Source organism: Bombina bombina, chromosome 3 (assembly GCF_027579735.1).
Source record: "Bombina bombina isolate aBomBom1 chromosome 3, aBomBom1.pri, whole genome shotgun sequence".
NCBI classification, from domain to species: Eukaryota; Metazoa; Chordata; class Amphibia; order Anura; family Bombinatoridae; genus Bombina; species Bombina bombina.
Window position 1 is genome coordinate 1292779098 of NC_069501.1, and position 12070 is coordinate 1292791167.

A 12070-nucleotide genomic window follows, 5' to 3' on the forward strand; every position below is an offset into this window, starting at 1 on the left:
TTATATTCCTGTCTTTAGTGACCCTCATATTTATATTCCTCTCTTTAGTGACCTCATATTTATATTCCTCTCTTTAGTAACCCTCATATTTATATTCCTCTCTTTACTGACCCTCATATTTATATTCCTCTCTTTACTGACCTCTTATTTATATTCCTCTCTTTAGTAACCTCATATTTATATTCCTCTCTTTAGTGACCCTCATATTTATATTCCTCTCTTTAGTAACCTCATATTTATATTCCTCTCTTTAGTGACCTCATATTTATATTCCTCTCTTTAGTGACCTCATATTTATATTCCTCTCTTTACTGACCTCATATTTATATTCCTCTCTTTAGTTACCTCATATTTATATTCCTCTCTTTAGTGACCCTCATATTTATATTCCTCTCTTTAGTGACCTCATATTTATATTCCTCTCTTTACTGACCCTCATATTTATATTCCTCTCTTTAGTTACCTCATATTTATATTCCTCTCTTTAGTGACCTCATATTTATATTCCTCTCTTTAGTGACCTCATATTTATATTCCTCTCTTTAGTGACCTCATATTTATATTCCTCTCTTTAGTGACCCTCATATTTATATTCCTCTCTTTACTGACCTCATATTTATATTCCTCTCTTTAGTGACCCTCATATTTATATTCCTCTCTTTAGTGACCTCATATTTATATTCCTCTCTTTACTGACCTCATATTTATATTCCTCTCTTTACTGACCTCATATTTATATTCCTCTCTTTAGTAACCTCATATTTATATTCCTCTCTTTAGTGACCTCATATTTATATTCCTCTCTTTACTGACCTCATATTTATATTCCTCTCTTTACTGACCTCATATTTATATTCCTCTCTTTACTGACCCTCATATTTATATTCCTCTCTTTAGTGACCTCATATTTATATTCCTCTCTTTACTGACCTCATATTTATATTCCTCTCTTTAGTGACCTCATATTTATATTCCTCTCTTTAGTGACCTCATATTTATATTCCTCTCTTTCCTGACCTCATATTTATATTCCTCTCTTTACTGACCTCATATTTATATTCCTCTCTTTAGTGACCCTCATATTTATATTCCTCTCTTTACTGACCCTCATATTTATATTCCTCTCTTTCCTGACCTCATATTTATATTCCTCTCTTTACTGACCTCATATTTATATTCCTCTCTTTAGTGACCTCATATTTATATTCCTCTCTTTAGTAACCCTCATATTTATATTCCTCTCTTTAGTTACCTCATATTTATATTCCTCTCTTTACTGACCCTCATATTTATAATCCTCTCTTTAGTGACCTCATATTTATATTCCTCTCTTTACTGACCTCATATTTATATTCCTGTCTTTAGTGACCTCATATTTATATTCCTGTCTTTAGTGACCTCATATTTATATTCCTCTCTTTAGTAACCCTCATATTTATATTCCTCTCTTTACTGACATTCATATTTATATTCCTCTCTTTAGTGACCTCATATTTATATTCCTCTCTTTAGTAACCCTCATATTTATATTCCTCTCTTTACTGACCCTCATATTTATATTCCTCTCTTTAGTGACCTCATATTTATATTCCTCTCTTTACTGACCTCATATTTATATTCCTCTCTTTACTGACCTCATATTTATATTCCTCTCTTTAGTGACCCTCATATTTATATTCCTCTCTTTAGTGACCTCATATTTATATTCCTCTCTTTAGTGACCCTCATATTTATAATCCTCTCTTTACTGACCCTCATATTTAAATTCCTCTCTTTAGTGACCCTCATATTTATATTCCTCTCTTTACTGACCTCATATTTATATTCCTCTCTTTAGTGACCCTCATATTTATATTCCTCTCTTTACTGACCTCATATTTATATTCCTCTCTTTAGTAACCCTCATATTTATATTCCTCTCTTTAGTTACCTCATATTTATATTCCTCTCTTTAGTTACCTCATATTTATATTCCTCTCTTTAGTGACCCTCATATTTATATTCCTCTCTTTACTGACCCTCATATTTATATTCCTCTCTTTAGTAACCCTCATATTTATATTCCTCTCTTTAGTTACCTCATATTTATATTCCTCTCTTTAGTTACCTCATATTTATATTCCTCTCTTTAGTGACCCTCATATTTATATTCCTCTCTTTACTGACCCTCATATTTATATTCCTCTCTTTAGTTACCTCATATTTATATTCCTCTCTTTAGTGACCTCATATTTATATTCCTCTCTTTAGTAACCCTCATATTTATATTCCTCTCTTTAGTGACCCTCATATTTATATTCCTCTCTTTAGTGACCCTCATATTTATATTCCTCTCTTTAGTGACCCTCATATTTATATTCCTCTCTTTACTGACCTCATATTTATATTCCTCTCTTTACTGACCTCATATTTATATTCCTCTCTTTAGTGACCCTCATATTTATATTCCTCTCTTTAGTGACCTCATATTTATATTCCTCTCTTTAGTGACCTCATATTTATATTCCTCTCTTTAGTGACCTCATATTTATATTCCTCTCTTTAGTAACCCTCATATTTATATTCCTCTCTTTAGTAACCCTCATATTTATATTCCTCTCTTTAGTGACCTCATATTTATATTCCTCTCTTTAGTAACCCTCATATTTATATTCCTCTCTTTAGTAACCCTCATATTTATATTCCTCTCTTTAGTGACCTCATATTTATATTCCTCTCTTTAGTAACCCTCATATTTATATTCCTCTCTTTAGTGACCTCATATTTATATTCCTCTCTTTAGTGACCTCATATTTATATTCCTCTCTTTAGTAACCCTCATATTTATATTCCTCTCTTTACTGACCCTCATATTTATATTCCTCTCTTTAGTGACCCTCATATTTATATTCCTCTCTTTAGTGACCCTCATATTTATATTCCTCTCTTTAGTTACCTCATATTTATATTCCTCTCTTTAGTGACCTCATATTTATATTCCTCTCTTTACTGACCCTCATATTTATATTCCTCTCTTTAGTGACCCTCATATTTATATTCCTCTCTTTAGTTACCTCATATTTATATTCCTCTCTTTAGTGACCTCATATTTATATTCCTCTCTTTAGTAACCTCATATTTATATTCCTCTCTTTAGTTACCTCATATTTATATTCCTCTCTTTAGTTACCTCATATTTATATTCCTCTCTTTAGTTACCTCATATTTATATTCCTCTCTTTAGTGACCTCATATTTATATTCCTCTCTTTACCGACCTCATATTTATATTCCTCTCTTTACTGACCTCATATTTATATTCCTCTCTTTAGTTACCTCATATTTATATTCCTCTCTTTAGTGACCTCATATTTATATTCCTCTCTTTAGTGACCTCATATTTATATTCCTCTCTTTAGTGACCTCATATTTATATTCCTCTCTTTAGTGACCTCATATTTATATTCCTCTCTTTAGTGACCTCATATTTATATTCCTCTCTTTACCGACCTCATATTTATATTCCTCTCTTTAGTGACCCTCATATTTATATTCCTCTCTTTAGTAACCTCATATTTATATTCCTCTCTTTAGTTACCTCATATTTATATTCCTCTCTTTAGTTACCTCATATTTATATTCTTCTCTTTAGTGTCCCCCATATTTATATTCCTCTCTTTAGTGTCCCCCATATTTATATTCCTCTCTTTAGTGACCCTCATATTTGTATTCCTCTCTTTACCGACCTCATATTTATATTCCTGTCTTTAGTGACCTCATATTTATATTCCTCTCTTTAGTTACCTCATATTTATATTCCTCTCTTTAGTAACCTCATATTTATATTCCTCTCTTTAGTTACCTCATATTTATATTCTTCTCTTTAGTGTCCCCCATATTTATATTCCTCTCTTTAGTGTCCCCCATATTTATATTCCTCTCTTTAGTGACCCTCATATTTATATTCCTCTCTTTACCGACCTCATATTTATATTCCTGTCTTTAGTGACCTCATATTTATATTCCTCTCTTTAGTTACCTCATATTTATATTCCTGTCTTTAGTGACCTCTTATTTATATTCCTCTCTTTAGTAACCCTCATATTTATATTCCTCTCTTTAGTGACCCTCATATTTATATTCCTCTCTTTAGTGACCCTCATATTTATATTCCTCTCTTTAGTGACCTCTTATTTATATTCCTCTCTTTAGTGACCTCATATTTATATTCCTCTCTTTAGTTACCTCATATTTATATTCCTCTCTTTACTGACCCTCATATTTATATTCCTCTCTTTAGTGACCCTCATATTTATATTCCTCTCTTTACTGACCTCATATTTAATATTGCCACAATAGCGAAGAAATAAGCATTCATAGTCCGAGCTAAATCAACATTGTGTATTTATTGTCACATCGAAAAAACAAAGGTTCCACCACTCCACACACTACAGCTACATCCAACGCGTTTCCTGCTGCTAAACAGCACTTCGTCAGGGATACTCACAGCTGTCTGATTGCACCTTTTATTAGGCTCACCATTCATTCCCAAAATTTAAAGGTATACTCCCGCTTATACATTTAGCGGCATGTTTATAACCTATACGCCATTCAATCTGGTGCATCAGAATCACATTACAATATATAAAACAACAATCTTAAATTTATATGTTACGAGCACATTGTATCTAAAAATATAGTTAGAAAAATTAACACATAAGATGGGACTAACAGCTAATACTATATAAACAAATACTTTTGCTGCATCAGCATTTCTTATACCACTGAGCTATTACATAGGTCACAATTATAAGGGCATATTGCAAATATAGGTATATAGGTATAAACATGTATTCAGGACTCAGCACAATATAATGGTAATTTATTACAGTACCACAGGTAATCTCTAGTAATAATAGTATTTGGGATAGCTTATCACCTTTGTCTTTTGATAGTTTTATTAGCATATTTATCCTCCTAAGGAGAAAAATTGGAATACTATTAACTATTGATTACATCTCAGTTACCTATATAAAGTTTTACATCTGAGTTCTCATTTATGCCCAAAGGACTCCCTGTCTTTAAGGTATAAATCCAATACACTTCTCTCCTATTAAGTGTCTGAGAATAGTTAATAGTATTCCAATTTTTCTCCTTAGGAGGATAAATATGCTAATAAAACTATCAAAAGACAAAGGTGATAAGCTATCCCAAATACTATTATTACTAGAGATTACCTGTGGTACTGTAATAAATTACCATTATATTGTGCTGAGTCCTGAATACATGTTTATACCTATATACCTATATTTGCAATATGCCCTTATAATTGTGACCTATGTAATAGCTCAGTGGTATAAGAAATGCTGATGCAGCAAAAGTATTTGTTTATATAGTATTAGCTGTTAGTCCCATCTTATGTGTTAATTTTTCTAACTATATTTTTAGATACAATGTGCTCGTAACATATAAATTTAAGATTGTTGTTTTATATATTGTAATGTGATTCTGATGCACCAGATTGAATGGCGTATAGGTTATAAACATGCCGCTAAATGTATAAGCGGGAGTATACCTTTAAATTTTGGGAATGAATGGTGAGCCTAATAAAAGGTGCAATCAGACAGCTGTGAGTATCCCTGACGAAGTGCTGTTTAGCAGCAGGAAACGCGTTGGATGTAGCTGTAGTGTGTGGAGTGGTGGAACCTTTGTTTTTTCGATGTGACAATAAATACACAATGTTGATTTAGCTCGGACTATGAATGCTTATTTCTTCGCTATTGTGGCAATATTGGATTCCTTTTTGGTGTGTGAGATACACCGCAGAGATTTTTTAAGCTACTAGTTCTGTACTGGATAACGGCTGTCTGGTGAGAAGGAGGAGTGCCTGATACACTTTCTAACAACCCGCATAGTGGGGCCGGATAACCGTGAGTAACCTGGGTTGATGTTTTTACCATTGCATAAAGTCATAAAGTCAGTTCGAGACCACCAATATATTTTCATGTTATTTACCTGTGATACAATATAATATACTGGAACACTGGAAAATTTGGAGGTCTCCTGAACGTATATTTACCTACTAAGGAGAAACATAATACTCAATAAAGTATGTGTAAAACTCACTCAGCTGAATATATACACAGTTAACACTCTATATGTACCCTGATATTAGAGTGTTACCAGTAAGAACTTTGCAACAATTTGATTCCTGTTAGATAACTAGGTTGTGGCAACAATACATGCGAGACTATAAACCGATTTGAAAGGAGATAACATAACAGTCTGTTTTGGTTGCACACAGCTGAAAGTGATTACATGTCTTATGGCTCAAATACACAGTTTTTGCAACAGTGTGTCTTTGTTTGAAGTAACCTCATATTTATATTCCTCTCTTTACTGACCTCATATTTATATTCCTCTCTTTATTGACCTCATATTTATATTCCTCTCTTTAGTAACCCTCATATTTATATTCCTCTCTTTAGTGACCTCATATTTATATTCCTGTCTTTAGTGACCCTCATATTTATATTCCTCTCTTTAGTGACCCTCATATTTATATTCCTCTCTTTACTGACCTCATATTTATATTCCTCTCTTTATTGACCTCATATTTATATTCCTCTCTTTAGTGACCCTCATATTTATATTCCTCTCTTTAGTGACCTCATATTTATATTCCTCTCTTTAGTGACCTCATATTTATATTCCTCTCTTTATTGACCTCATATTTATATTCCTCTCTTTAGTAACCCTCATATTTATATTCCTCTCTTTAGTGACCTCATATTTATATTCCTGTCTTTAGTGACCCTCATATTTATATTCCTCTCTTTAGTGACCCTCATATTTATATTCCTCTCTTTATTGACCTCATATTTATATTCCTCTCTTTATTGACCTCATATTTATATTCCTCTCTTTACTGACCCTCATATTTATATTCCTCTCTTTAGTGACCCTCATATTTATATTCCTCTCTTTAGTAACCTCATATTTATATTCCTCTCTTTACTGACCTCATATTTATATTCCTCTCTTTATTGACCTCATATTTATATTCCTCTCTTTATTGACCTCATATTTATATTCCTCTCTTTATTGACCTCATATTTATATTCCTGTCTTTAGTTACCTAATATTTATATTCTTCTCTTTAGTGTCCCCCATATTTATAGACCTCTCCTTAGGGACCCTCATATTTATACTCCTCTCTTTAGTAACCCTCATATTTTTATTCCTCTCTTTAGTGACCCTCATATTTATATTCCTCTCTTTAGTGACCTCATATTTATATTCCTCTCTTTAGTGACCTCATATTTATATTCCTCTCTTTAGTGACCCTCATATTTATATTCCTCTCTTTACTGAACCTCACATTTATATTCCTCTCTTTAGTGACCCTCATATTTATATTCCTCTCTTTAGTTACCTCATATTTATATTCCTCTCTTTAGTGACCCTCATATTTTTATTCCTCTCTTTAGTGACCCTCATATTTATATTCCTCTCTTTACCAACCTCATATTTACATTCCTCTCTTTACTGACCTCATATTTATATTCCTCTCTTTAGTGACCCTCATATTTATATTCCTCTCTTTACTGACCTCATATTTATATTCCTCTCTTTACTGACCTCATATTTATATTCCTCTCTTTACTGACCTCATATTTATATTCCTCTCTTTAGTAACCCTCATATTTATATTCCTCTCTTTACTGACCTCATATTTATATTCCTCTCTTTACTGACCTCATATTTATATTCCTCTCTTTACTGACCTCATATTTATATTCCTCTCTTTAGTGACCCTCATATTTATATTCCTCTCTTTAGTAACCTCATATTTATATTCCTGTCTTTAGTGACCTCATATTTAAATTCCTCTCTTTACTGACCTCATATTTATATTCCTCTCTTTAGTGACCTCATATTTATATTCCTGTCTTTAGTGACCTCTTATTTATATTCCTCTCTTTACTGACCCTCATATTTATATTCCTCTCTTTAGTGACCTCATATTTATATTCCTCTTTTTACTGACCTCATATTTATATTCCTCTCTTTAGTGACCTCATATTTATATTCCTCTCTTTAGTGACCTCATATTTAAATTCCTCTCTTTACTGACCTCATATTTATATTCCTCTCTTTAGTGACCTCATATTTATATTCCTCTCTTTAGTAACCCTCATATTTATATTCCTCTTTTTAGTGACCTCATTTATATTCCTCTCTTTACTGACCCTCATATTTATATTCCTCTTTTTACTGACCTCATGTTTATATTCCTCTCTTTAGTGACCTCATATTTATATTCCTCTCTTTAGTGACCTCATATTTATATTCCTCTCTTTACTGACCTCATATTTATATTCCTCTCTTTAGTGACCTCATATTTATATTCCTGTCTTTAGTTACCTCATATTTATATTCCTCTCTTTAGTAACCCTCATATTTATATTCCTCTCTTTACTGACCTCATATTTATATTCCTCTCTTTACTGACCTCATATTTATATTCCTCTCTTTACTGACCTCATATTTATATTCCTCTCTTTAGTGACCTCATATTTATATTCCTCTCTTTAGTGACCCTCATATTTATATTCCTCTCTTTAGTGACCCTCATATTTATATTCCTCTCTTTAGTGACCCTCATATTTATATTCCTCTCTTTAGTAACCTCATATTTATATTCCTGTCTTTAGTGACCTCATATTTAAATTCCTCTCTTTACTGACCTCATATTTATATTCCTCTCTTTAGTGACCTCATATTTAAATTCCTCTCTTTACTGACCTCATATTTATATTCCTCTCTTTAGTGACCTCATATTTATATTCCTCTCTTTAGTAACCCTCATATTTATATTCCTCTTTTTAGTGACCTCATTTATATTCCTCTCTTTACTGACCCTCATATTTATATTCCTCTTTTTACTGACCTCATGTTTATATTCCTCTCTTTAGTGACCTCATATTTATATTCCTCTCTTTAGTGACCTCATATTTATATTCCTCTCTTTAGTGACCTCATATTTATATTCCTCTCTTTACTGACCTCATATTTATATTCCTCTCTTTAGTGACCCTCATATTTCTATTGCTCTCTTTACTGACCTCATTTTTATATTCCTCTCTTTGCTGACCCTCATATTTATATTCCTCTCTTTAGTGACCCTCATATTTATATTCCTCTCTTTAGTGACCCTCATATTTATATTCCTCTCTTTAGTAACCCTCATATTTATATTCCTCTTTTTACTGACCCTCATATTTATATTCCTCTCTTTAGTGACCCTCATATTTATATTCCTCTCTTTAGCAACCCTCATATTTATATTGCTTTTAGAGTACCCTGTTGGTGTCTTTTAGATTCAGGATATTGTGCGCATGGGGTCACTTCTTACTGTCTTGCGAGAAGAGAGGGGTCACGAGGAGGGGATGGATGTGGCCATTCTGCAGGCGCTCCTTAAAGGTCAGTAAATAGACACGGTTAGTTCTCAGAGGCGATTATTTATGGATACATTTTAGCCCTAGATTACCAGTTGACAGCTATTTAACGCTCCTGCTCATTTTCTAACTGCGCTAGAAGTAAGCTTTTTGCTCGCTTTGGGTAGCGCTCATTTAACAGATTGAAAGTAAAAAGTTTTTAAGTGCTAAACCGATGCTCGCAAAAAGCCGAACTTAGAATATCGCAAGCGCCTTAACCTATAGAAGTCAATGTGATAAAGTAGGAAAAGAAACCCCATAATTGCACGCAAACCTGAACGCATATTCTCATTAGCGCTAACCTGACATGAAAATGATGAATATTTCACATTCCAATGCTCTTCACAGAATATCTTCTATTTATACATAAATACATATTTCTAAATATATCTGATGGTATTGTGGTTTTTATATATATAGCTATACCTATATATCTAGATAGTTATATTTAGGCATATATATATATGTGTGTGTATATGAATATCTATTTAAAAATTCATTAACATTATTTTGGAGATAAAAGTTTGAGATTAAAATCCTCCATGGGGGATATTTATCAAGCTGGCAACCGCAAATAGGCGGGAATTCCGCAGCGTAATTGTTGCGAGCTTGATCAGACCTAGTTATCAAAGCGTACAGACCGGCAAAAGTTGAAATCTGTGACATAACATACGATCCGCCGGTCTCAATCCAAAATAGATTGATGCTTATGTCATTACAGATGTTCTGAATACACATTCGGCTCTATCTGACACTTTTTAAAAGTTATCAAATAGTTAACAGGTACGCTCGAGGCTATTCCTGCCCAACGTACCTGGTTTTCAATCCGCCCCCCTGGAGGCCGCGGATTCCATAGGAATCAATGGGAGTCTGAAACTAGCGAAAGCTTATGTTCGATACTGCCAGATATCCCATTGATTTCTATGGTAGAAAACCAGTAACGTTTACACCTAACCAGTGACGTGCGGTGAGGTCAGAAGCTGGTGAGGCACTAGCTTTGATACGCCCGAGAAACACACATGTACATACACATGCTCTCTCCCACACACTATCACGCTCTTATCAATCTCACCTTCTCACACACCCACTCACTCTCTTATACACCCTCTCCCATACTATCACTCATACTCTCTCACAATCACTGTCACTCTCACATACTCTCTCATACTCACACACACTTTCCCACATACATTCTCTCTGTCACATACACACTGTGACACACACTCTCCCAGACTTTCTCACATCACACCCTTGTGTAACCTATGCTTATAGAAGCAAGTCACGCATAACCTATGCTTATAGAAGCCAGTCAAATTTATCCTATGCTTATATAAGTCAGTCACATACAACCTACCTATGCTTATAGACACCAGTCACATTTATCCTAATCTTATATAAGCCAGTCACATACAACCTACCCCTTGTGTTATAAAAAAGAAGCCACTTCTGTTACAGGGGGATTATATGTTGGTAAGGGGGTCTGAAAGGGACTAAATATGGTGTAGCAAAAGCAGCTTGCGCATAAGTGTAGGCATTAAAGGTGTGGGCATAGGGTGAAGTGATTAAAGTGTGGATATGAACCCCATGTATTATAATAAAAAACACTTCTGTTACAGGGGAATTACATGTGGGCAAGGTGATCTAAAGGGGGCTAAATATGGTGTAGCAAAAGTAGGTTGGGCATGAGTGGGCATTAGGGGTGTGGGGATAGGGTGAAGTGATTGTATGGTAGGTACTGGTGGTGACTTGTTTGAAAAAAATGTGTCACTATTATGTTTGAATGTAACAGGGGCACTGAAGTGTTTTATAGGTGGTCTGGAATAAATTATGTTACAGAGGGTATGGATTTGCTGCTAAAAGTTGTGTAATATAGAGGAAGCGGCTGTGTACTGTGTTGGGTATACCAGACTAGTATAGTTCAAAATCTTAAAAACGTTATTTCAACAGATGTCACCATTAAAAGCTAAAGTTTATTAACAAGACCCTTTGCCTCCCCTCATATTGTTTTCTAAGAGTATCATGCTGAGCCTGGGGAATATCCCTCCAATGGAAGTGATAGATAAAAACATTGTGTATAAGTGATAGATAATAACATTGTGTATAAGTGATAGATAATAACATTGTGTACAAGTGCTAGATAAAAACATTGTGTGTAAGTGATAGATAATAACATTGTGTGTAAGTGATAGATAAAAACATTGTGTGTAAGTGATAGATAAAAACATTGTGTATAAGTTATAGATAAACACATTGTGTATAAGTGATAGATAATAACATTGTGTATAAGTGATAGATAAACACATTGTGTATAAGTGATAGATAAACACATTGTGTATAAGTGATAGATAAAAACATTGTGTATAAGTTATAGATAAACACATTGTGTATAAGTGATAGATAATAACATTGTGTATAAGTGATAGATAAACACATTGTGTATAAGTGATAGATAAACACATTGTGTATAAGTGATAGATAAACAACATTGTGTATAAGTGATAGATAATAACATTGTGTATAAGTGATAGATAAAAACATTGTGTATAAGTGATAGATAAACACATTGTGTATAAGTGATAGATAACATTGTGT

The 12070-nt window shown here is 33.2% G+C and overlaps 1 protein-coding gene across 1 annotated transcript in view; it reads left to right on the top strand.

Moving 5' to 3' along the window:
• Positions 1 to 12070, top strand: part of LOC128652765 (transient receptor potential cation channel subfamily M member 2) — a 1288705-nt gene that overhangs the window by 546935 nt on the left and 729700 nt on the right. The window contains exon 7 of the mRNA XM_053705696.1: positions 9362 to 9464. Coding sequence (XP_053561671.1) covers positions 9362 to 9464 — 103 coding nt within the window. The remainder of the gene's footprint in view (positions 1 to 9361; positions 9465 to 12070) is intronic.